Raw genomic sequence first — 27,827 nt, 5'->3', positions numbered from 1 at the left:
AGGCCTTTCCACACTTCTGAAGGAACTTTGTTTGAGAAGCTTAGCTTCTCAGTGTAGCACCTCTTGGCTACTCTGATCTCCTTGGTTAGTGTGTTAGTGTGAAAGGTTTGGGAGGAAGAAGGTACAGGCATCGGAACAGTGAGGTGGAAACTTCCAGCGGGGAGTAGTGTTTGCTACTAAGTGTCCACAGAGGAGATAATGGAGGAAATGTTTGGAGCAGAGATCTTGGAGGTGAAAAGGTTGAAGACTGGTCGCTTTAGAAAAAGATGTGACAGTTTATCTGTAATGATAAAGTTTAAGGGAGCTATCATGCCTACTAAAGTATGGTCTACCTGAGCTATAACGTGAGGCCTTATGACCCCCCACCACTGAGGTGTTATCAGTGCCAATGGTTTGGTCATAGAGCTGCAGTGTGCAGAGGGAAGTAGTGATGTGGGAAATGTGCTGGTGAGCATGAATATGGAATGTGTGAGGATGGAGTAAAACCCAAGTGTGTGACCTGTGGTGGAGAGCATAGCTCAGCTTCTGGAGGATGTGAGGTCAGTAAAAGAGAAGCAGAGGTTCAGAAGGTCCAATGAAATGAGAGCTTGAGCGACGCAGAAGCTGTTAGAAAAGTAAGAGGAGATACAGGAGTGCAAAGGTTGCAAACAGATAAAGGAAGAAACATTAAAGCTAGGGTACTCGATTTGATTTCCATTAAAAAAATAATAATTATTAGCATCATATAGTATATGGTAAAAGTAATAATTTCTGAAAAAAAATGTATGTCTGAATGCTGCCTGTGCCTTATAATTAATTATTTTAGTTAATAAAACCCTGGAAGACAAAATCTTGGTGGTCACCCCCTCTAGCTCCAATCACAGGATTTAGAGCAGGGGTGCCGGACTACAGTCCTGAAACTTTTAAATGTATCCCTGCTCCAACACACCTGAATCAACTGAATGGCTCGTTTTCTGCTTCTGCAGAGCTTGATAACAACACGTTGGTTTCAACGAGGTGTGTTGGAGCAGGGACACATGTAAAAGTCTCAGAAATCCAGCCCTGATTTAGAGAAAGAGGGTGTGAGCACAGCCCACAAAGGAGCCTCCTCATTGGCTGCCGCGATATATAGTGAAGCGTGTGCACGGTGCGAACATGTTTTCAGTCTTAGACTAACTTTGGCCTCACAAGTGTCTGTTTTCCTTCTAGAGAGGTAATCTAATGTTCTATTTTCCTATATTTTTTGAACATCTTTTTGCGTGGCCACGTGTTTTACCGGTAGTGCACGTTTAGCTCTCGTGTGCGATTTTGTGCACTTCCGTGAAAGGAGGAGACTGGGAGGGATTATCAGAGTGGGGGGCGAGATTTACGGTTCGAATTCAGTCATGCCCCTCTGTCATGGTTCAAGAAACAGGTAGTGCTGCTTTAATTGTGGATAAGAACCATTTCATTCTATTCATGGTAGATGTAATAAACTATTCAGCTCAAACTGAAAAGAAATCTGAAAAAATCTAAATCATAAAATCAGCAGAAAAATTCCTGGGAATTAGGAGTTTAGGGTGATAAGAAGTAGAGGAATGATGAGTGTCCAGCGCTCATTGCGAGCATAGCTAAACATAAGGCACAGAAATGGAGTAGCAAAGGTCTTTTAGTGTACAGCCTGCTGGAAACCATTAGAAGAAGAAGGAATAGCAAAGTGAACAGATATGGATTACATGTGGGGAAACACAAGACCTGTAGAGGGCAGTAATACGTCTCTGATGCGTCTCGGCTGCTGGAAATTCAGAAGAAGAAGAACAAAGATGGCGACCCTGTTTAGTAACAAACCAGCCACAGTAATCTTCAGTAGCACTTAAAGACGTCTTTGTTTATCGTCGTTGTTCGGTGTTAAAAGACCACCGGAGGGAGAATGGCTCACCGCTACCTGCGGCTGTCAGCGGGATGTCGGAGCTTGTTCCGCCTGCTGTCGCCCTCTGGAGCTCCCAGCAGAACGGTAGGTGCTAATGCTAACATGCTAACTCTGTTCAGTGTGGTTCTGTTTATTTACGCACACTATTAAAATGTCTCATTTAAAATAGGAGGTATGAGGTCCAATGGGTTCTGATGATGGTTCTGCTTTGAGATCAATAAATAGAAATAAAACCCCTGGAACCTGTCCCCTGCTAATGACCCGTATTATGGCATCAAACAGTTTTAACATTTAATAAGTATGGAGCTAGATTTGTCTTTATTATATAAAAAAATCAACCAAAAATTAAAAGTGTTTAAATGCACACAAAAATATTTGAGCTTTTTTTGATTGAAAATATATATATTTTTGGATTTCACTCATCTTTTAAAAATGTAGGACATTTTAATATGGAAGCACAAAAAAGTCATAAATAAATAAATAAAAACAGCATTTTGAAATAAATACCATCTTGATAAATAACACACAAATATATAATATGGCCATTAAATTGTTAAATAAGGTAAAATTATTATGAAATATGTTTTATTGTTCTTAAGTATGTAATAACATTATGTGTGATCCCATTTACTGCAATTAATAACAAAATACTGACAATTAAAAATCAACGTAGAGAATATATATATATATATATATATATATATATATATATATATAAAAAAGAGAAATCTTCTATATAAAAAATAAATAATGAAATTACATTTAGCAGTATTTGAGTGAGTTGTGCAGGTGGCCATAGAAAGAAAACAATATTGTATTTATTGTTCTGGAACGTACAATAACACATATCTTCTCAATTGTGTTTCTGTCATTTCACTTGCACTTTTATTTTTACCGCCGACACATTCAAGTCGAAGCACAATGACATCACATCTCATATTCATGTTTAGTCAGAGGTTATTCACTCCACAGTGACAATAAACAGGCTTGCATGTTATTATTTTCTATACAATACCTGTGACCCAGATGTAACCTGTGGTATGTTGCGACCGTCGGAAGCATAGAAATTATATACGTATATAATGTCTATGCTCAGAAGTAGGTCGCCAGTTAATCTGAACCGAAACAAAGTCATAGTTCTGGACTGTGAAGGCACCACGCTGAAGTTTGGCTCCACAGATTGTTTGAAAAATGTTCTTAGTGTAGATTATGAACACAAATAATGATGGAGATATCTTCTCCGTGTGTGCATTCAGGTAAACGCGGTCACAAGTTAACATGGAAACAGTGCAATTCCCTGCGACCTCCAGTAGAGATTAGAATCGTGTGCTGACAGCTGATCACTGGCCGAGCGGTTAATGCGGCGGATGTAAGGATTTACTTTTTCTCATTGATGCAGGATCGATTCCCAGTGGAAGCGACTCAAGTGTTTGTTTATTTGTATGACACAGATCATATATGTGTTCAATGTTTTATTGTTTCATCACATTATACAGACTGTACATTTTGTAAAAACACATAGGATCAAAGAAGTGCGAGACACGTAACTTCCTGTTTACAACAGTCGTGGTGAGTCCACTTTGCACCGAGAAGTCTGGTGTTATACATGTGACGCGTCCGCACACAGAGCTGAAAACACTTTAAACAGTTCAACGTAAATAAAAGCTAACCGGCATTGATGAGGGCAGCTTAGCAACCTGGTTCTTTTTGAACACATCTGCCGTTGCTGCAGCAACTAGCCACGCTACCGGAAGTCGGTCGCCAGGTAAAATGATCGCCACTTAAACTATAACACCACCATGTTTTTCATTGATTGGGTGAAACACGGACCCTCAGCGTTGAAAATGAACGTCAAAGGGGTACCACATGCGTTTAACACTGACGCTAAGGGGTCCTGACTGGCCTCTAACTGACACGCCCCCAGCGTTTCAGAACAGAGAGAAGTGCTTGTTTTACCATGATTTTCAGACCTAATTTTATGTATTTAGCAATTTTTTTCATCTTTCAAATTTGTCTCAGTGGTCAATGACACATGTTTCTGTGGTGTGACAAACTCATAACACACACATCTCATAACACACATTTATTTAAGGTTCTGCCTTATGCAATTTGATTGACAGACCGAAGTCACTTCTGCTGAAAAACATCATCATGAAAATAAAATGTGGAAAAGGACATTATGAAATAAAAGTTTTTTTATTTTATAAAATCTTGGAAAATAAATAAAAAGTCATTATTTGAAAAAATATGACATTGTTGAAATAATCATTATGAAATATTTAATTATAATAAAATAATAATGATAAATAATAAAAAGCCCTAAAGAGCCATGCTTTCATACTTTTTTTTCCTCCGTTATCACGACTTAATTTTCTCGAGATAACGAGACCTTGTTTTCCCATGATAACGGGATAATTATCTCGAGATAATGAAACGTTAGTGTAGTATGATAAATCATTGCCGGAAACGTCATTCAGTGTAACAATGTCAGAGGAGGAGGAGCATAATAGATCACCATCAGGACTTCAGTAAAGTTAGAAAGATCCAAATGTCTCATTCTAACCGTTATGAAATAGCCAATGAGCTACAAGCTGCAACAAGCTGATCTTCAATACAATTATTGATCATTTCAGCAGGAAATATCACATTGTTTCCTATGAGCAGCTGACGCTGAGACGTTGCACAGGGACCGTCAACAAAGTGCAACTACCGACACAATAAATATTAAATCTTCAATATGTCTGTGATCATGCATAGCAACGTGACCAAACTTTACGTTACTATGGAAATTGAAGGTCTTCATTTGGTCATACGGCAACTCTTATTTAGCTAAAATAGCCTTTATATTTTTGATTACATTTATATTGATTATTATTTGTTTTTTTAATTTTAAATACATTTTTAAAAAATACATTTACAAAATGAGAGGAAAAACTCATTTTTATTTAAATATTACAATATTTATTTTAATAGATTCTACAAAAACACAGGAAAACAACAGATAATCTTCATTGGGTGTTCTTATATATGCTACCGGAAAGAAATAATACAAAAAACACTGGTGATTTTTAATTATATTTTACAAGTCGATTTTTACTCAATTTTGCATTATATCGTTCAATAGCTTCTACAAAAAACCAAGAGAAACCTGGAAACCACAGATAATCTGTATTGGGTGATCTTATACAGACCCTTTCCAAAAAATTAGAATATCATGGAAAAGTTGTTTAATTTCCATAATTCCATTTAAAAAGTGAAAGATTATAGATTCAGGGCCCACAATTTAAACGATTTCAAGTGTTTATTTGTTTATTTGTACATAATTTGGGCTTCCAGCTCATGAAACCCACGAAAACAGAATTTAAAAAATAGAATACGGTGAAGAAATCACCATTTACTTTTAAGTTTTTGCAGAAAAAAAAGAGGAGAAGAAGGACTGGACTGTTGGTCAGTGGTCCATGGTCCTCTTTTCTGATGAAAGTCTTTCATTCAGGAATCAAGATCAAAGGGTTTGGAGGAAGACGTGTGAGGAACAGAACTAATCTATGAATGTTTAACTTTTTGAATGGAATTATGGAAGTTAAACAACTTTTCCGTGATATTCTCATTTTTTGAAAAGGGTTTGTATATATTACAGGGCTGTGGGAAAAGCTCATACTGGGCTTAACCTTAGACACGTTGATCCCTAATACCTGTTTTAGGTATAAGAAAGAAAAAATATTAAGAAATTTTGTAATATTTAAATAAAAATCATCAGTGTTTTTACTCTCATTTTGTAAGTGTATTTTTGAAAAAGTTATTGAAAATTAAAAAAAGATAAAAATAATATAATATACATAATTAAAAATATACATTAGGGTATTTTAGCTAATAAGAGTTGTTGTAGCTCATTGTTATCTCATAACGTGATCTATTATGCTCCTCCTCCTCTGACATTGTTACACTGAATGACGTTTCCTGCAATGATTTATTATTCTACACTATTGTTTCATTATCTCGAGATAATTATCCCGTTATCACGGGAAAACAAGGTCTCGTTATCTTGAGATCTCGAGAAAATTAAGTCGTGATCGCGGGAAAACGGAGGAAAAAAAGTATGAATTTTCCTTTAGGGCTTCTGTACATAATATTACATATTATATATTTGTCTGATATTTATCAAAATGGTATTTATTTCAAAATGTTGTTTTTATTTATTTAACTATGAATCTTTTGGGCTTCCATATTTTATGGGTGATACATTTGTGTCTTTATTATTGAATCAAAAAATAAATATAATATAGAGGGGGAAAAAAATTCAGTGAAAAACATTTTTCAATCAAAGAAAATAAGTGTTCAAATGAAATGAATTGGGTTTCAAAGACTCTTTTCTTTGATTGAATTTATTTTGTTGTTGAATGAAGTCATTTTCTGTGTGTATTTTTTGCCATATTATCAGTAGTACATCTGTGTTTTTATTATTCAGTCAAAAAAAATTATATAATAGAAAGGACAAAGATTTCAGTAAAAAAATATTTTCAATTTAAGAAAAAAAAGTGTTCAAATGTAATTTTTGGGCTTCTTTTGTTGCATTTGTTTTTTTCTTTGAAAATATTTATTTGATTGAAATGTTTTATTTTTTGATTGAATAATAAAGACAGAAATATGCTAAGCATAATATGGCTCAAATACAAAAAAGATGACTTCAATTTAAAAAGTTCTATCAAAAAAAAATATTTGAGACCCAAATAATTGCATTTGAACTTTTTGTTTTTTGATTGAAAATATTTTTTTTGAATGAATTCATCTTTTTAAAAGTTGTACCATATTATGGGTATTACATTTGTGTCTATTATTGAATAAAGAAATAAATATAATATAAAGGGGGAAAAAATCAGTCAAAAAAACATTTTCAATCAAAAAAGCGTTCAAATGCAATTATTTGGATCTCAAATAATTTTGTCTTTGATTGAAAATATATATATTTTTTGCAATAATTTTCTTCTTTGAAAATATTTTTGTTTGAAAGTTTTTTCCTTTGATTAAAATGTTTTGTTTTTTGATTCAATAATAGACATAAATGTACTAGCCATAATATGGCCCAAATACAAAAAAGATGACTTCAAGAAAAAAAATGTTTAAATGCATTTATTTGACTCTCAAATATTTTATTTTTGATTGAAGTAAACTTCTTTTGATTAAAAATAGTTTTTTTTAAAATTGATTTTTATAAAATTGAATAACAGACACAAATCTACCTCCATAAATAAGTAGCAGTAATTATAAACATCTATAATTCAATTTTGACATGTTGTAATTTTAAGTCCACATATCCATAATGTAATTTTGACTAGTTGCAATTGTAATTATTGATATCTACAATTTAATTCTTATGTTACTAGTGAAACAACTTATTGTAGATATCTGAAACTTGATTATTTACAACTTGTCTAAATGTCCCAATTGTTGTTACATTACAGATATTATAAATGGAATTGTAGATATTAGTAATTACTGATCTGTCAGCTTATGATTGTTACCAGTTAGAATATCATTTCAGATATCTGAAATATAATTATTACAAGTAACAACTCTATTTCAGATATTTACAGTTCATTTTATAACTAGTCAGAGTTGAATTATAGATATAAAAAAAAGAGACTTTCCACTAGTTAAAATGACATATTATTGATACGTTCCACATGTTGATTTATGAAATGGGAAAATACATTTTCACTAGTTAGTGAGGAGGCAGGAGGCATGCTAGGTTAATGCTAATGTTTGCCGAATGTTAATGCTTGGTTAATTCTAATGCTAGACTAATTTTAATGCTAGGCTAATGTTATTGCTAGGCTTATGTTATTATTAGACTAATGCTAGGTTAATGCTATAGCTAAGCAAATGCTAATACTAGGTTAATTCTAATGCTAGACTAATTTTAATGCTAGGCTAATGTTATTGCTAGGCTTATGTTTTTATTAGACTAATGCTAGGTTAATGCTATAGCTAAGCAAATGCTAGTGCTAGGTTAGTGCTAATGTTAGGCAAATGCTGATGCTTGGTTAGTGTTAATGCTAGACTAAGGCACTGTTTACACGAGAACGTTTTCTAGTAAAAACGCAAAAGTTTAGTTGCGTTTTCTTTTGGCGGTGCATTTACACGGCAAAAGCGTTTTGGTGCTTGAAAAGGGAAATTTTTAAAAAGTGGAAGTTTTTGAAAATACCGTAAGTGTAAATAGTAAAACAAAACTTTCTGTGCTTCATGCTAAGCTATAGATGCTACGTGGAGGTTTGATTCTGTAACACACACAGCTCAGAGAGCTGCTCTACACATGTGACACACACAGCTACACAACGAATCAAAAACTCGTCATTTATGCATTTTATAAGAACATTTATTTATGTAACAGAGGACAGTCATCCATTCACCTCAACAGCAAACATATGTGATGTCATCTCTCACTTATTGAAACACATCATCTTCACCTCACAGCATCCAATCAGAGTCGATGTTAAAAGATAAAAATTAAGTTCGGCCAATTCTCTGTCAGTAGGAATGCAGCTCTGTGATTGGTCAGAATCTGGTGCATGCATTAAAAAGTGATGGTGAAGTAAATCAACACTTTATTGGAGGAATTCAGTTTAAATTGAAAGAGTGACTCACATGAACACTCTTACTTGTGTTTGCTTATTTTGGTTCATTGTTAAGTCATACCTCCATCTATTGGCCAGACAGGTAAACTACATAGTTTATTATGCTTCCAGTGGTCTCAGGTAAACAGATGTTGTTGTTTTGAAAACGTTATTGTGTGGAAGCAGGACTTTGTCAAAACGTTGTCATGTAAACAGGGCATAAGGTTAATGCTAAGCTAATGCTAGATTAATGCTATTGCTAGGCTAATGTTATTGTTAGGTTAATGCTAGGTTCATGCTGTTGCTAGGCTAATGTTAGTGCTAATGCTAGGTTAGTATTAATGCTAGACTAATGTTAATGCTAGATCAAGGTTAATGCTATTGTTGGGCTAATGCTAGGTTAATGTTATTGCTAGGCTACTGCCAATGCTAGGCTGATGCTAGGTTAATGCTAATATTAGGTTAATTCTATCAGGATTCTCACCAGGAATTTTTCACAGCATAGCGGGCGTGGCGCTCGCTGTTAGCGTGGAAAACTTTGAAACGTATAACTCTTGTGGGGCCATAATTATTGAAGTAAAGCTAAAGTTGTTTTTTAAATCTTTGTTATTGCCTTACTTTTAGGGGTGTGCCACAGTTTGATTGGTTTTCATCAGGGTGCTACAATTCTATTAATCAATGATTATAACGATATTAACGATTATCACAATTTGTTTATGCACCTTTTTTCTTTTCCTCACTTTGTGTCTATTTCATACACTATTATCTTTATTTATATCAAATCACCAAATCCAATAGTAATCATATCACAACAGAAATAAATATATATAAAAATAACTAAAATATCAGCTCGTTCAGCTAATTCAATCTGATCTAATAAAATAAAGACTTTTAAACAAAACTTAATGCATGAATCACACAAGAAACTAAACATTATGTTGTGCACAATCAACAGCAGCTTTAAAAACATATAAAACCTACAATATCAGCTTTAAATAAAGGTGGATAGATGAAAGAACACAATGAATTATTAATGCCAGGGACTGTAAATGGTGAGACAAATGTGCAGCCATCTGTCGTGTCGGGGCGCACTGAGGACAGTCCGTGGGGGGGGCACCAATCTCCGCTCAGCGAGGTAACCATGTCCACGGGCCACGGCCCCAGTAAGCGACGAGTTGGGAGTGGGGCGGTGCCTACGCCGCCGGGCCCTTCCAGAACACACTATGTTTGAGCCTCTGCGCACAGTTGCGCCGCCATTGCTCCTTAAGGGGAGCAAAATTACAAAATCAGGGGCCCCTACGCTCGAGCGCTGGCGAAAACACTGACAAATGCTAATGCTAGGTTACCGTTAATGTTAACACTGGGGTGTGTATTGCCTGGGATCTGGTGATATGATTTGTAACCCGATACAATATATGCTGATAAAGTATAAGGTGATATTGTATATTATTATATATGACTTAAACAACTAATCTGTAAATGTGTACACCTTCATGAGAACATTATGTAAGAAATATATTTTATTATCATATTTTACACTCAAAACATTGGCTTAAACATGCCATGTGCCACCAACTTAAAATAAAAATAACACACAATCTGCCTGTGGCTTTTAAACCAACTTTGACTTTAATACAACTTAACTGAGGTACAGTATGTCTAGAACAACAAATAAATGCAGAAAGTTAGTTCTTTTTTTTAGATTTTATTGAAAAAACACAAGCTGGTCAACATGCTCAGGTTTCATCATTTCTTTGTGTGGTTACGAGAGTGGAAAAGACTTTCCTGGTTAAATAAAGGCTAAAATAAAAAAAATAGATATGGATGCATTTTGAATCCATCAGAGAGTCGCGCGACGCAATATCGCGATATATCGCCAAATCACATTTTTTTTTCAACACCTCTAGTTAACACTAGGCTTATTTTAATGCTAATGCTAGACTAATGTTAATGTTAGGTTAATGCCATTGCTAGATTCATGTTAATGCTAGGCTAATGTTAGGTTAATGCCATTGCTAGATTCATGTTAATGCTAGGCTAATCCTATTGCTCGGTTACTGCTACTGCTAGGCTAATGTTAGGTTAATGCCATTGCTAGATTCATGTTAATGCTAGGCTAATCCTATTGTTTGGTTAATCATATTGCTAGGTTACTGTTAATGTTAAATTAATGCCATTGCTAGATTAATGTTAATGCTAGGCTTATGTTATTGCTAGGTTACTGCTAATGCTTGGCTAATGTTAGGTTAATGCTAATATTAGGCTAATGTTTTTGTTAACGCTGATGCTAGGTTAGTGTTAATGTTAGGCTAATGCTATTGCTAGGTTAATGCTAACTTTAGGCTAATTTTAATGTTGATGCTAGCTCATGCTAATTCTAGTTAATGCTAGCTCATACGAATGCTAAGCTAATGCAGTGCGACACGGGCCAGCACCTGCATCCTCACTTGCATTTTCTTGAGGAAATGCAAATATTCTAGATACAATTGTTTTTTTAAATGTGAAAATTGAATATTAGATATCTATAATTGTTATTCAAACATGTGTAAAAGTAATTAATTTTTGACTCGTCAAAATGTAGTTGCTACATGTAAAAATATATTTCTAACATATAAAAATTGTTTTCTAGATATCTACAATTAACATTTCAACATGTCATTAATACATGTTGACATGTTGAAATGTAATCATTACTAGTGAAAACTAAATTTGCCGTATGTAAAACACCTGCTAATGACCATGTCCTAATGTCCTAATGTCCTGTGTAACACAGGTGGGCTCTTGGACCGCTGTGGACCAGGTGGAGAGAGAGCAGACTCTGCTAAAAGACCTGCTGGGAGCCTACAGGACCCTCTGCTCCAAGCCCCCCAAAGGTAGGGGCGTGTGTGTGGGTGTGTGTATGTGACTGTGTCCAACCTCTGTCATACTGTTATGTTCATGTTGTGTAATGATGTGTTTTTGTGCTTCAGGTTTTGAGAAATATTACCCAGACAGTAAGAAAACTCCTGAAAACACTGAAGCAGAGTCGTCTGCTAAAGGTGACCACACTTTAAATCTCTCATATAAACTCACAGGGGCCACAAACTGAGGGTCACATGACCAACAACATTCACGTCAGCATTAGAATAAAGACCAATCAGAGCAACAACAAGTGTGTGTGTTGTCGTGTTGTATTTTTCTCTAATCTAGGATTTATTTTTGTGTGTTTTTATTTTAGGTTTCTGTGTTATTGGTGTCAATTTGTGCATTTTTATTGTCAGTTTGTGTGTTTTTGGAGTCATTTTGCATATTTTTGTTTTTTGGAGTCATTTTAGTGTTTTTGTTGTTTTGTGCATTTGTTTTTGTTGCCAGTTAGTGTTTTTTTTGTTGTGAGTTTAGTGTGTTTTTCATCGTATTGTGCATTTTTGGGGTACATTTGTGCATTTTTATTGTCAGGTTTTGTGTTTTCTGTGGCCATTTTCTGTTTTTGAGTAATGTTAGTGTTTTAAAAAAAATTGTATTATGTTTTTGGATTCAATTTGTGCATTTTTATTTTCAATTGTTGATTTTGTTCATTATTTTGCACATTTTTTCTGGGGTTATTTTGTACGTTTCTACTGTCACTGTGTATTTGATTTTATTTTGTGTATTTTTGTCATTTTGTTTTTTCTTCTGTAAAAAAATGTACTTTTTAGTATTTTTATTTTAGGGTTGTGTTATTGGGGGCATTTTGTGTCAGTTTTTTTGTTTTCTGTGACTATTTTGTGTTTTTAGAGACAATATGTCTTATTATTTTGTACATTTTTATTGTCACTGTGTATTTGATCCTATTTTGTGTGTTTTTCTTGTACATTTTTTTGTGTCTTTCATGTTGTTTTGTTTCTTTTTGGGGTTATTTTGTGTTTTTACTCTCACTGTGTATTTGATCTTATTTAGTGTGTTTTTGGAGTAATTTTGTGCATTTTCATCATCAATTGTGCATTTTCTTCTGTGATTTTGTGTTTTTTTTCGTTATATTGTAAGTTTTTATTGTCAATTTGTGTATTTTTTTTAATGTTTCTTGTGAGTTTTTTGGGTTATTTTGTCCGTTTTTATTGTCTGTGTATTTTCATCTTTTTTGTGTGTGTTTGGATTAATTTTGTGTATTTTTTCTATAATTTTGTCTTTTATGAATGAACTTGTGCATTTACTTAGGGATGCCTCGATACAACTTTTGCACTTCCGATATGATCCCGATATTGCAGCCTTGAGTATTGGCTGATACCAATATCAATCCGATGTGACATCAGCACAAATCATACAAACTTTTATGACTTATTTTGTTGTGTAGAATGTTATAAAAGGTTTGATCATGTGATGTCACTCATACAGAGAACAATAGTCAGCAACAATAGGGATGAGAAAAACTGACCTATTTATTATTAACTAATTGGTTACATACATTTTAACCTTCAACATAATATCTACAGTATTCTACAATTGAATTAATGTCATATATATTGGAGATTTTAGATGCAGTCCTATAAAATCTGATATACGTTTTCTGGCTGATGTCAGACCGTTATCAATATCTGATCCCTACGTTTAATACACAACACTAGGCTGAGGGCCACATGTGGTCTGATAAAAAGAACAGTTCGAAGACACTGATGAACATGATTTGACTCAATTATTTGTGTTGTCAGAACCTAAAGTGACCAACACGCAGAAAGCTTCAGGAGGAGGAGGAGGAGGAGGAGGAGGAGGAGGAGGAGGAGGAGGAGGAGGAGGGGGAGGGAAACGAGGAGGTCGTAAAGAAGAGTCCAACTGGTACAGTCGACTGCAGAAGGTGGGTGTGTGCGTCCCGATGCTCTTTCAGGTTGTGGAGCTGATTCAGGCTCAATTCGTATCACTTTCAGGGCGACGTTCCCTGGGATGACAAAGAGTTCCGACTCTACTTCCTGAGTGGCATGGCGTTCTGGACCGCAGTGACTTATTACTTCTTCAGGGACGGAGGACGAGAGGTCACATGGAAAGACTTTGTCAATAATTACCTTTCCCAAGGAGTGGTAAATAAACCTTTTTTAACCTCCAACATTGTCCCAAAGCTTCTCCATTTGTTCAACGTCTCTCATCCATCCATCCATCAGGTGGAACGGTTAGAGGTGGTGAACAAGCGCTACGTCAAGGTGGTGTTTTCTCCTGGGAAGACCCCAGTGGACGGGGTGAGTGTTCACTCTCTTATTATCTGGGCCCTGTTCCAAGAAGCTGGCTCAACTAATCCTGAAAGACAGACAGTGGATAGAGCTGCACTTAGCTAACATACAAGTAGTAGAGTCATTTGATTTAGTAGATAACAGGGTTGTGGGATTAAATTACAATTATTTTTATCCTCAGAAAGTCAATTACAATTACGTTCTCAATTACTAAAGTTCAATTACAATTAATCACAATTACTGAGTCTGAAATAAATAACCTAATAAAAGTTAACCTTCCTCTTGTGTTATCTTTCTGTTAGCATCTCTCATGCTAACAGGTCCTAAATCAGCTGTAAAATACACTAAAAACAAATATCTATCATCTCATTTATTTCATATCTATTGGTTTCATTGTTAGGATTCATAATCAATGAAAATATAGGTTTTAATATTTATAATGTGGACATCTGAGCCTTTTTTGTGTCAGTATAGCCCTGGATTTATATATATTTTCAAATGGTAAAATGTGGGAAAGATTGATATGAAACATATTTTAATAATTAACTACATATATGTGTAGAACAGTACATAGAACTGTAATATGGTTCCCTAGTTTTGTGTTAAATTATAATTGACATTTTTTATAGAATTTCCATGGCAGATGTTTGCATTTTGATTCTTTTTTTTGATTCCTAAATGCCTGCACTAGTTTGTTTCTGTGGCTTGTTCTGGTTGTTTATGCAGAGTTTGTATAAGATGCGTTCGTGCATGCGTGCGTGCGCGCACGTGTGTTGGATAGGCACTAATCACCGGTAAAAATCTTAGTAAAACTCCAGAAAACAATCACCAGTAATAAATATTATCTCCCTGGTAAAGACAGTAGCTCTAACAACTGGTAAAATGATAAACTGATGATATTACAGCCTGTGAAGGCTGGATAGGGGACGCACTTACTCTGCTTCTGGGTCCTAGTGCCAGCCGACCGGTGAAGCCTGTTCAGTTTACCATGTTTACTGAGGTCTGTGTGTGTTTAATAAGTCCGTGTGTGTTTAATAAGTCCGTGTGTGTCCGTGTGAAAGTCTGCATGTTTATGCCTCTGTCCATCCACTCTTTTCATTATATCCATGTCTTTTAAGGCTTTTATTACATAATGTCAGCTGTAGTCCGGGCCGCCGCCATCTTTGATTATGTCGTCACCAGCGCGTCATCGCCGCAGAGTTGCACTAGCACAGAATGAGTCAAATAACTGTAAAGAGGTTTTATATTAGTCTATTATCTTTTTAAAGTGGTGTTTTTTGTGTCTTTAGACTCCAATTACATTTATGTATATAATATGTTCCCTACAATATAAACAGGTTCACAATATAATTATTTTTTATAGTTTCTGTTTCCACTGTATCCAGAATAATAATAATAATTCTCAACAAGAACTATTGATTAATTTGTCACATGACTGTTCCAGTGTTTGTTTTATTTAGTTTCACATCTACCTGTAGCTCTATGTTTTTTAGACTGATGACAACTTGTTTGTAGTTTTATTTCAGCAAGTTTCACTTTTACAGTTACAGTTAATTGAATATTCTAGTTACATTACAGCAGGGGTGTCCAATTCCGGTCCTCGAGGGCCACTATCCAGCATGTTTTAGATGTTTCCCTCTTCCAACACACCTGATTCAAATGATTAGGATCGTAATCAGGCTTCTGCAGAGCTGGTTGAGGAGTTGATCATTTGAATCAGGTGTGTTGGAAGAGGGAAACATCTAAAACATGCTGGATAGTGGCCCTCGAGGACCGGAATTGGACACCCCTGCATTACAGCAACCAAATTAAACTATATCAACTAAGTGAATTAATAAAAATAACCTGTGTAAAGGCTTTTTGAAACTAAAAAAATATCCTGTGAAATCTGTGACCTGTTGACCTGCACAACTCAAAGAATCGGAACCGAGAATCGCCCAGAACAGGAATCGAAATTGAGAATTGGAATCGGAATCAGAATCGTTAAAATCCAAACGATGCCCAACCCTCGCCCTGGTAGATGATGATTAGTCAGAACGATACAGATGTCCACATCCTGGTTCAAATCATATAAAACACTGGTTCCCAAATGTTCCACAGTCCCGTTCCCCTTCAGACATTTAACCTGAAGCCATGTTCCGTCAGCATTAACACAGGAAAGAACAGAGGGTCTGTGTGGCTCCCCATCCTCTACCTGTTTGTTTTCATTTTGCAGATTTTTCTCTGTTTTTATGTATTTTTCTTTATTTTCTCTCTCGTATTCTGTATTTTAGAGTCATTTTGTGCATTTTTGTTGTCGCTGTTTATTTTTCTCTCATTCTTTGTATTTTTGTTTGTTTTTGTTGTAATTTTGTTCATTTTTTTAAACTCATTCAGTGCTAGGCATTTTCAGAATGTCTACCCCCCTCAGTGCCAGCTGTTTTAGAGAATTTTGACTGATTTTTAAAGACCCACAGAATATTTTGTACTATGACAATCTGAAATATTAAAGGTGCAGTCCGCAACTCTCAGATCCCTCTCTCCCCCTCCCTCCCCGCTGCTCTCTTGCCCTGCATTCCAAACTTTCCAAAGTCCCTCCCTCAGAGGAGCTAACAAGCTAACGTTAGTCCGACAGCAACATCACAGTAATATAACATGCTCTGTTAAAAGCATATTACTGCAGCGCTTCTCTCTCAATGTGCACACGCAGCAGCAGCAGCAACAATACAGTGTCACTTACAGCAGCCCACACAGAGGCTGTTGCACACACACACAAACAACACATACACTACAGAGTTCTAGTGTAACAATTACAAATCAAGCATAATGTAAATCAAGCAGCAGTAATTACCTTTCAAGCAGAAAAGTCACCAATTCCATCTTCTACTCCTCCAGACCATACTTTGTAAAAAAGACGGCGCTCCATCCCAGGAAAGGGGCGGGGCCTGTGAGCAACAGCTGTCAGACAGTCCATCAAACACAATCCTGGCTCTGATTGGTTCTTTTTGCTCGGTCGCGATGCATTCTGGCAATCTGCCAAAGGCTGCAGGAGCAGCAGGGGGCGGGGCTCAATGAGTCTGTTTTTTTCACACAAACTACTAGTTTGATGTAAAGCTGTCCTTACATAGTGACAGCTTTAGCAAATATGACAAAAAGTTACTTTTATAAGAGTTGCAGACTGCACCTTTAAGTCTCTACTTTCATCAATTTTTTTTGTTTTGTTTGTAGCTTGTTTAGTTCTTCCTTCATCAGCAGTTGAATAGAGCAAGTTTTACACAAATCACCAGTTTCAGAGAAAAAAGCTGAGAAAAATCTGTTAGTGACTTTGAAGCATTTATTTTTCTTTATTGAAAACTATAACATCTGAAGATTGGTTTATTTCTAAAAAAAAACCCAACAACACTAAGACAAGGCTTTTGATGGCAAAATTATTATTTTGACTCCTCCCCCCATCAATCACACAGACGTAACTTCCTCCCGACACGCAGAGATGACCCGTATGGCTCGGTTAGTTGATGGTGTGGTTCTGGGATTTTTTCTCATCGTTCTTGTGATCGTTTTGACCCCATGGGGTGAGATCTTGCGTGGAGCCCCAGATGGAGGGAGATTATCAGTGTCTTGTATGTCTTCCATTTTCTAATAACAATCTGGAGAAGCGGTTCCGCACCCCTGATACCAAAACCGAAGCTAGCAAGCAGGACCTAGCCGGTGCGGACCGTGCTAGCTCTAGCTTAGCCTCCCCCCCGGCCAGCAATGAGTGGGTTACTGTCCGTGGTAAGCATAGTCGAAGGTCAAAAAGCCGCTCGGGACACCACCATGTTCACGTCTCAAACAGGTTCTCCCCCCTCCGTGAGGACAACACACTCACCGGGGAACAAACTCTGATAATTGGCGACTCCATAGTGAGAAACGTGAAGCTAGCGAAGTCAGCGGGCATCGTGAGGTGCATCCCAGGGGCCAGAGCGGGCGACATAGAATCAAATCTAAAGTTGCTGGCAAAGAGTAATCGTAAGTTTGATAGGATAGTCCTCCATGTCGGCACTAATGACTCCCGACGTCGTCAGTCGGAAGCAACCAAAGTGAACATTGAATCAGTTTGTGCTTATGCTAAAACAACGTCGGACTCCGTAATTTTCTCTGGTCCTTTACCAAATCTGACCAGTGATGACATGTATAGCCGCATGTCATCATTTAACCGCTGGCTATCGAGGTGGTGTCCAGAAAACGAGGTGGGCTTCATTGATAATTGGAGATCCTTCTGGGGAAACCGAACCTGATAGGAAGAGATGGAATCCATCCTACTTTGGAGGGAGCATCCCTACTATCAGAAAACATGGCACATTTATGACATCTCATGAATGAGACCATGTTACAGAGGCGGAGTCCTCCACGCCCCTCTGCACTTGCCTTAGGACAGTTTTCCCTCCCATTGCTATTATGATAGCTGTGTTCATCGCCATGACAACTGTTGTGATGGTGATGAATATTATTTTATGAAGACGGTGTCTCCCCCGACCCATATTTCACAATGATTTTAACATAAAATCAAATAAAAGAGCTATCAATTATAAAAATCTGAAAAAATTAAATCTCAAATCTAGAAAACACCAAAACATAAAAGCATTAGATGTGCTCTATTAATATTAGATCACTGAGATCCAAATCTCTACGTAACTGACCTTATCTCAGAAAATAACTTTGATTTATTCTGTTTAACTGAAACATGGCTGTATCAAGATGAATATGTTAGTTTAAATGAAGGCACTCCTCCCAGTCATTTAAATACTCATATGCCACGAGACATAGGCCGTGGAGGTGGTGTAGCAGCTATTTATCATTCCTCTCTCCTAATCTATCCTAAACCAAAGGCCAATTACACTTCCTTTGAAAGCCTGGTTCTAAACTTATCTCATATCGAATCAAAAACCTGCCAGCCAGTCTTATTTGCGATAATTTACCGTCCTCCAGGCCCTTATTCTGAATTTCTATCAGAATTCTCTGAGTTTATATCAAACTTAGTCCTCAGTTCTGATAAAATACTGATAGTAGGAGATTTTAATATCCATGTGGACAAAGATAGTGATAGCCTGAGCTCAGCCTTTATGTCCCTAATAGACTCAGTTGGCTTTTTTCAAACTATTAATGAAGCTACTCATCGTTTAAATCATACTCTTGATCTTGTTCTAACATATGGCCTTGATATTAATGAACTAAAAGTCTACCCTGAAAATCCTCTGCTATCAGATCACTTTTTAATATCTTTTAACATTATCCTAGAGGATCTCGCACTGTGCAATAAAATAGTTACGAGTAGAAATCTGTCCAACAGTGCTGTGGCTAAATTTAAAGAGGCCATTCCTGCTGCCTTAAACTCAGTGCACCATCCAATAAATAACTATGATATTAATTATAACCCCTCTCAACTGGATCTGCTTGTCGATAGCTCTGCTAGTCTACTAAAATCCACCTTGGACTCAATTGCCCCATTGAGGGAAAAAACTATTAAACGTCAGAGGAAAGCTCCGTGGTTTAGCTCTGAAACTCACACACTCAAACAAACAACCCGTAAATTAGAGAGAATGTGGCGCTCCAATAAAACAGAGGAGTCATGAATACTCTGGCAAGAAAGCCATAGTAAATACATGACAGCCTTACGACATAGTCGATCTACATACTACTCCTCACTAATTGAAGAAAATAAAAATAATCCGAGGTACCTTTTCAGCACTGTAGCCAGGCTAACACAAAGTCAGAGCTCTATTGAGCCCATGATTCCTCTAGCCCTCAGCTGCGAGGACTTTATGACATTTTTTAACGATAAAATTCACAAGATTAGAGATAAAATTAGCCACTCCCTGCCTTCACCTGGGCCTGCTGTACCATTAAATGTAAATAGGCCTAACCTAAACTGTTTCACACATATAGGACTTCAGGAACTTAACTCTATTATTTCATCCTCCAAACCATCGACCTGCCTTTCAGATCCGATCCCAACTAAGCTGTTTAAAGAAGTTATTCCCCTAGTCTGCCCATCTTTGTTGGAGACAATAAATATATCCCTATCAATAGGCTACGTGCCACAGTCCTTTAAAATAGCTGTAATCAAACCCCTTCTCAAAAAACCTACTCTTGATTCCAGCACTTTAGCAAACTACAGGCCTATATCTAATCTTCCTTTTATTTCAAAGATTCTTGAGAAAGTTGTGGCGGCTCAGCTCTGTGAATTTCTTCAAAACAACAACCTGTTCGAGGACTTCCAGTCAGGCTTTAGAGCTCAACACAGCACAGAGACTGCTTTAGTTAAAGTAACTAATGATCTACTCTGGGCTTCAGATGAAGGACGACTCTCAGTGCTGGTTTTATTAGATCTTAGTGCAGCTTTTGACACTATAGATCACTATATTCTACTAGAGAGATTAGAGAAATTACTTGGAATCACAGGGACTGCCCTAAACTGGTTTAAGTCCTACCTATCTGATAGGTACCAGTTTGTACACGTGAATAATAAGTCTTCTGTGTACACTAAAGTAAGCTACGGGGTTCCTCATGGCTCTGTGCTAGGTCCAATCCTCTTCTGTATCTATATGATCCCCCTTGGTAATGTTATGAGAAAATACTCTGTTAACTTCCACTGCTATGCTGATGATACCCAACTGTATGTATCAATGAAGCCAGGTGAGACAAATCAGCTATCTAAACTTGAGGCCTGTCTAAAGGACATTAGGGCCTGGATGGACCAAAATTTTCTTCTTCTCAACTCAGACAAGACTGAGGTCATTGTACTGGGCCCGCGACACCTTAGAGAAACCTATGCTAGCCTAACTGCCCTAGATGGCATTACTCTGGCACGAAGCACAACTGTTAGAAACCTTGGGGTTCTATTTGATCAGGACTTATCCTTCAACTCTCACATAAAACAAACTTCAAGAACTGCCTTCTTTCATCTCCGTAACATTGCTAAAATCAGATCTATCCTGTCTCAGGGCGACGCCGAAAAACTAGTCCATGCTTTTGTTACCTCTAGACTGGATTATTGTAATTCTCTTTTAGCAGGCTGCCCGAGCAAGTCGCTTAAGACACTTCAGCTGGTTCAAAATGCTGCAGCACGTGTACTGACAAACTAAAAAGGAGAAGAGATCACATTACTCCTGTATTAGCCTCTCTGCATTGGCTTCCTATAAAATCTAGAATAGAATTCAAGATTCTTCTTCTCACTTATAAAGCCCTAAATGGACAGGCACCAGTCTATCTCAAGGAGATTGTAGTGCCATACAATCCCCCCAGAACACTACGCTCTCAAAATGCTGGACTACTCGTTGTTCCATTCATCTCTAAAAGTAGTATAGGAGGAAGAGCTTTCAGTTATCAGGCCCCACTTCACTGGAACCATCTACCAACCACGGTTCGGGGGGCAGACACCCTCTCTACCTTTAAGGTTAGGCTCAAAACATTCCTCTTTGATAAAGCTTTTAGTTAGGAATCAGCTCATAGCTCATAGTTAAGATGCAATAGGCATAGACTACCGAGGGGGGGGGTCTGGCATGCTCGGTTGGAGAGAGGTTGGAGAGGGCGTTAAGAGAGAGGTCATTTAGGTTAGAGAGGGACCGGAGAGGGTCCCATTCCTCTCTCAAACACTCCCTCTATATCTGCTTCTTCCCTTGTGTGTTTGCTCCTGTACTCCTTCTGGCTTTTGTCTTGCAGGTCCGTGGGATCCTTAGTGTGGAGTTACAGAGACTCAGCGGCTCTGTCTCCACCCTCTCCTCTGCACACACCCAACACAGCATAACGTGGATGGCTGTTCATCATAGGAATGGGATCCACACAAGGTTCCTGCTGCTTAACAGAAGGTTTTCCTTGCCGCCATGATGAATTCATGTTGGGTGTGGGATACATATGTATGTGTATATACGTATATATGCATATGTGTGTATCCATAAAATGAAGAGTCCGTCCTTAAGACTGCTCTACTGTAAAGTGCCTTGAGATACCATTGGTTATGATTTGGCGCTATACAAATAAAAGATTGATTGATTGATTGATTGATAATAATTGTTCCCACAGTTGATTTCTTCACACCAAGCTGCTTACCTATTGCAGATTCAGTCTTCTTTAGTTTCTGGTGTCCTTTGACAGCTCTTTGGTCTTGGCCATAGTGGAGTTTGGAGTGTGACTGTTTGAGGTTGTGGACAGGTGTGTTTTATACTGATAACCAGTTCAAACAGGTTCCATTAATACAGGTAACGAGTGGAGGACAGAGGAGCCTCTTAAAGAAGAAGTTACAGAACTGTGAGAGTTTGTAGGTAATTAAATACTTAATTTACAGAGGGATTTACCAATTCATTCATTAAAAATCATACAATGTGATTTTCTGATTTTTTTTCTCATTTTGTCTCTCATAGTTGAGGTTTACCTATGATGAAAATTACAGGCCTCTCATCTTTTTAAGAGGGAGAACTTGCACATTTGGTGGCTGACTAAATACTTTTTTGCCCCTCTGTATATAAAGGCCAGATGTCTCGTCCGCGCTGGCGGCCATCTTGTCTGGGTCAGCTCGCTCACCCATAACATTGTGTAGTAGTGGCGTATGTACTTTTTAAATAACAATAACTTGCTCAATATTCCACCGATTTTCAAACGGTTTAGTTTGTTATAAGGGCCATAGGTGTCGTTATAACACTGATCTTATGGGTATTTATGTTACACTTAAGGTCAATAGTTTTGGATCACCTACTTATTTCCCCATTGGATTTCAGATAAGTGCTATGAATACACACACACACACACACACACCACGTCATCTGAAGGTCACCCTCATCAGCCAATAGGGTGCAGCCTATGTCACGGAGCAGCTTTTGTGTGGATTTTATTGCTTAATTATTGGAACGTGGCCAATACAGCTGTGAGTTCAATAGCCCTGAAAGTTAGGGATGTCCCGATACAACTTTTTATATTGCAGCCTTGCGTACCAATATTGATCTGATATCAGCATGAATCATACATACTTTTATTATCTTTTTTTTCTTCTTTAATAAAAAAATAATAATGACGTATTTTGTAGTGTGGAATGTTGGAAAAGGTTTGATCATGTGACGTCACTCAAACAGAGAACAATAGTCAACAACAGTAGGGATGAGAAAAACTGTCCTATTTATTTTTAACCTATTGGTTACATACATGTTAACCTTCAACATAATATCTACAGTATTCTACAATTGAATTAATAAATACAAAATGAATTGGGGAAAAAAAAAATGTGTAAATTTGGATCTGATATTAGTTTTCAGGCTGATATCGGACCGATATCAGATCATGACACCCCTACTGAAAATACGGTACTTTTCTCTCATTTCTTTGTATTTCTGTTGTCATTTTGTCTGTTTTTGTTGTCATTTTATATTTTTGGAGTCATTTTGTATATTTTTGTTGTCACTGTCTTTCAATCTCTCGTTTTGTGAATTTCTGTTCTCATTTTTTGTGTTGTCATTTTGTGTATTTTTGAGTCATTTTGTGCATTTTTGTGCATTTTTGTTGTAATTTTGGGGGTTTGGAGTACTTTATTATACTTTTTTGTCATTTTGGTATTTCTTTATTTTTCTTTTTTGTGTTTTTCTGTATTTTTATGTGTATTTTGAGTCGTTTTTTGTATTTTTGCTCTTTGATTTGTGCGATTACTTTTGAAAGCCGCACTAAATCAAACCAAGGGTCTCATGTGGTTCTAGTCTTTAATGGACAAAATAAGAAGTCCTGAGTGTTTATCTTTAGGGTTTATTAATGTGTGTGTGTGTGTGTGTGTGTGTGTGTGTGTGTCACAGCAGTATGTGTGGTTCAACATTGGCAGCGTGGACACGTTTGAGAGGAACCTGGAGACGTCTCAGTATGAGCTGGGCATTGAGGGGGAGAACAAGCTGCCTGTGGTTTATTCCTCAGAGAGCGACAGGTGAGCAGCAGCTACTCACAGCTCCTTCCTCACTCTTTTTATTCTCACGTTCTCTGTTTTTGTTGTCGTCTTGTCTGTTTTTTGTTGCCATTTTGTGTGTTTTTGGAGTGAGTTTAGTGGGGGTTTTTAATGGTGTACGTTTTTTTGGAGTCATTTTGTGCATTTTTATTTGAGTTTTGTGTTTTCTTGATGCTATTTTGTGTGTTGGAGTGAGTTTAGTGTTTTTATTCTCATTTTGTCTATTTTTTTTACATTATTTTGTGTGTTTTTATTTTAGTCCTGTGGTATTGGAGTCAATTTGATTATTTTTTATTGTCATTTTGTGTGTTTTTGGTGTGAGTTTAGTAGGGCTGCCAACTATGGTTGTTTAGTCGACTAATTGGTCGATGCCGTCGTGGTCGACCAAGATTTTCATTGGTCAACCAGCAAAAAAAATGCATTGCACTTATATAGGAGATAAGGATTAAATATCAATATAATGTATTTAATTCCTAAACATGATTCTATGTCCAGCAACAGCTGTGTGAGAATGTGTGCTGCACTGCAAAAAAAGAAAAAGAAAAAAGTGTTGCGCTGTCCTCAGATCAGATCAGAGAGGGAACAAATTAAGACAGGCCTGAAGCACAAGCATCCACTGTTAAATCAATCATTTTTTCTGCACAAGAACATAGATTATCCTTATTTTTGATACGTGGATTATGTAAATAGATCCACTGCCGTCTCTGGCGTAGCGGTGCACACTGCACACCTGTGTTTGACGTGTGATTGTAATGTTGACATTATCAGTTTATTAATAAAAGCAGGCTTAGCACTAAAACAAATGTAAATATGTCATTTGTATGAGGAAAAAATAGGTTTTAATTGTGGGTTTCAGGTCCGGCTCTGATATAAATACCTGTCTGTCAGACCTGTAGGTTTCACTTTTGCTTTGTCTGGTTCTGGTCAAAGTTTGAATAAGTTCATCTGTGTTTAAAAGCAAATCGACACCACAAAACACCAAAACAAAATATTTGTCTCTTTTTTTTTTTTTTTTGGTCTTTGGTCGACCAACCAGTACCTTGATTGACTTCAGACTTGTGGGTTTTTTAAAGTTTTTGGAGTCTTTTTGTGTATTTTTATTAACAGTTTGTGTATTCTGTGTAATTTTGTGTTTTTATTTTGATGCTGTTATTGGAGTCATTTGGTGCATTTTTGTTGTCAATTTTATATTTTTATGTTGTGTTTTTTGTTGCCATTTGAGTGTTTTTGGAGTGAGTTTAGTGTTTTTATTGTCAGTTTGTGTATTTTTACATGATTTTGTGTGTTTTTATTTTAGTCCTGTGGTATTGGAGTCAATTTGTGCATTTTTATTGTCATTTTGTTTTTGGAGCGTTAAGTGGGTTTTTTTAACAGTATTTATAGTTTTTGTATTTAATGTCAATTTGTGTGTTTTTGGAGGTTTTTTTTGTTTTTACGCTGTAAGATATATTGTTTGGAGTCATTTTTAGTATTTTTATTTTAATTTTGTGTTTTTTGTTGCTACGTTTTCTGAGTCAGTCTAGTGTTGTTGATTTTTGTGTTTTCTTGGTGCTATTTTGTGTCTTTTATAGTCAATTTAGTGTTTTCATTGTAAGTTTGTGTATTTTTACATCATTTTGTGTGTTTTTATAGTAGTTCTATACTATTGGAGTCTATTTGGCCTAAACATCTCCTTCTTTCTCCCTCAGCACCTTCCTCCTCAGCATGCTCCCCACTGTGCTCATCATCGGCCTCATGCTCTTCATGCTGCGGCGGGGGCCGGCGGGGTTGGGGCGACCCGGGAAGGGCATGGGGGGTCTGTTCAGTGTCAGCGAGACGACGGCCAAGATCCTGAAAGACGAGATTGATGTGAAGTTCAAAGACGTGGCGGGCTGTGAGGAGGCCAAGCTGGAGATCATGGAGTTTGTGAACTTCCTGAAGAATCCCAAACAGTACCAGGACCTCGGGGCGAAGATCCCCAAGGTGAGGCTGGGTGTGGCCTTCACTTTAGGCTCCTCCCTCTGTGGTCACCTTGTGTTTTTGTCTTCTTCTCTGCACAGGGAGCCATTCTGACCGGTCCACCAGGAACTGGGAAAACTCTTCTGGCCAAAGCCACGGCGGGAGAGGCCAACGTTCCCTTCATTACCGTCAATGGATCCGAATTCCTGGAGATGTTTGTGGGCGTCGGCCCCGCCCGAGTAAGTAACTGTAGTTATTCATTGTGTGTATTCTTCTGTCATATCGTCTATTTTTGTTGTAATTTTGTATATTTAGCTCTTATTTTTGTTTTCATTTTATACATGCATTTTTCTCATTTTGTATGTTTTTTATTTATTGTGGTTTTGTGTATTTTTAGTCATTTCATACATTTTTCTTTTATTTTCATTTTGTGTTTTTGGAGTTATTTCTGTGTATTTTGTGAATTTTTTGTGCATTTTATGTTATTTTGTATCTTTTGCTGTCATTTTTTGTGTTTTTGTTGTCATTTTGTAGATGTAATTCCCTCATTTTGTAGGTTTTTTGTCATGTGTGTTTTTGGAGTCATTTCCTCCGTCAAGGAGGTACCGGTAATGTTTTTGTACAAATGGTTTTTCCCAACACCAGCCCACCAATCACCCCATATTACATGACTTGGTTTAGTCCCTCTGGTTTCCTGCAAACCTGGGAGTGCTGCTGTCTATGGTTGTGAGTTAGCTACTAACAAACAAACACTAATGCTGGTAGACCTTTCTCTGCACAGTGGAAGATGTTTGACCACTAACATGGTTATTGAAGAGGGTGAACAAACATAATGAAACCAGTAAAAAGAACAATGAGAACAGATAGATGAATGGAATGATGATGGCATTAGCAACAAGTCAACAGATGTTAAGCTGTCGGCATTAGCTGACTCTGCTCACTACCTATAGAGTGAGCGTCATGTGACACTGCCCTTCAGTGATGTATCATGTCTGAAAAAAGATGACGTGTCAATCAAAGTTGATGCACGTTGATGTTTTTGTGTAGGTGAGAGATTTGTTTGTGATGGCGAGAAAGAACGCCCCCTGCATCCTCTTCATTGATGAGATCGATGCAGTGGGACGAAAGCGAGGCCGTGGTAACTTTGGAGGACAGAGTGAGCAGGAGAACACGCTGAACCAGCTGCTGGTGGAGATGGATGGTAGGTCAGGACTCCACACTCTCACTTTGGTTCACAACTAAGACTCTTCTCCATCATCTGCGTCCATCTGTGTCCATCTCTGTCCATCTCTGTCCATCTCTGTCCATCTGTGTCCATCTGTGTCCATCTGTGTCCATCTGTGTCCATCTCTGTCCATCTCTGTCCATCTGTGTTCATCTCTAACCATCTTTGTCCATCTGTGTCCCTCAGGGTTCAACACGGCCACCAACGTGGTGGTCCTGGCAGGAACCAACAGACCGGACGTCCTGGACCCGGCCCTGATGAGACCTGGACGCTTTGACAGACAGATATTTATTGGTAGGTGAGATCACTGAGGTCCATGTTTGTGATGAAGATAAACTCAGATGGTCCTAATATGTCTCCCCTCAGGCCCACCTGACATCAAAGGGAGGGCGTCCATCTTTAAAGTCCATCTACGTCCTCTTAAGGTTGAGGCGACCTTGGACAAAGACGCTCTGGCCAAGAAGATGGCTGCTCTCTCTCCTGGATTTCAGGTCTGTGCACACCAGAGCTGCTCTTCTTCTTTGGTCGTCTGAGGAATATGGACGTTATGACACACAGTAGTTCATGTCTTCTCTTTCTTTCTCCAAACAGGTGCTGATATCGCTAACGTTTGTAACGAGGCCGCTCTGATCGCCGCTCGCCACCTTTCACACGCTATTAATCAGAAACATTTTGAGCAGCCATTGAGAGAGTCATTGGAGGTGAGTATGCTAATACTAACGCTAATGATGTGCTAATGCTGAGGACTCTGTACATGCAGGGATTTCTTTTCCCAAAGACGCACTGTGGTCCCCTTTGCCGATATCTAACTATCTATCTCTATCTGAATGTTATCATACCTCGGTCTAGCGACCGACCGACCGACAGAGAGCGCGGCGACCGAGCGGGCGACCGACCGATAGACAAGAGAGCGAGCGACCCGACCGAGCGATATAGCACCGACCGAGTCGACAGAGGCTGACCTACCTTGAGATACATATAGAGAGCGACCGACCGAGCGAGATGAAGCACCTACCAGCGACATTCTGTCTACCTACCTAGATACAAATATCTAGCT

At 37.6% G+C, this 27,827-nt stretch overlaps 1 protein-coding gene across 2 annotated transcripts; it reads left to right on the top strand.

Moving 5' to 3' along the window:
• Positions 1–1,758: 1,758 nt before the first annotated feature.
• On the top strand, positions 1,759–27,576 carry LOC114479326 (AFG3-like protein 2). 2 transcript variants are annotated; one of them, XM_028472969.1, is made up of 13 exons: positions 1,759–1,972; positions 11,273–11,372; positions 11,469–11,537; positions 13,164–13,306; positions 13,377–13,526; positions 13,608–13,682; positions 23,468–23,589; positions 25,296–25,569; positions 25,647–25,784; positions 26,593–26,746; positions 26,957–27,064; positions 27,137–27,261; positions 27,362–27,576. In XM_028472969.1, the coding sequence occupies exons 1-13, from the start codon at positions 1,889–1,891 to the stop codon at positions 27,398–27,400; spliced, it is 1,581 nt and encodes a 526-aa protein (XP_028328770.1). In that variant the 5' UTR covers positions 1,759–1,888; the 3' UTR covers positions 27,401–27,576. The 2 variants fall into 2 exon arrangements, with proteins under 2 accessions (XP_028328770.1, XP_028328769.1); XM_028472968.1 differs by having other exon boundaries at positions 23,465–23,589; positions 27,362–27,575.
• Positions 27,577–27,827: the final 251 nt, after the last annotated feature.

This window comes from Gouania willdenowi, chromosome 17 (assembly GCF_900634775.1).
Source record: "Gouania willdenowi chromosome 17, fGouWil2.1, whole genome shotgun sequence".
NCBI classification, from domain to species: Eukaryota; Metazoa; Chordata; class Actinopteri; order Blenniiformes; family Gobiesocidae; genus Gouania; species Gouania willdenowi.
Note: the sequence above shows the minus strand (reverse complement) of the source record. Positions and strands in the feature narration are given on the sequence as shown.

Excerpts from the sequence above, each read along its gene's own strand:
- LOC114479326 (XM_028472968.1), top strand. The coding sequence starts at position 1,889 with ATGGCTCACCGCTACCTGCGGCTGTCAGCGGGATGTCGGAGCTTGTTC. Across the intron at positions 11,538-13,163 it reads AGCAGAGTCGTCTGCTAAAG|AACCTAAAGTGACCAACACG; the intron begins GTGACCACACTT and ends TTGTGTTGTCAG. Across the intron at positions 27,262-27,361 it reads CTCTCTCTCCTGGATTTCAG|GTGCTGATATCGCTAACGTT; the intron begins GTCTGTGCACAC and ends TTCTCCAAACAG.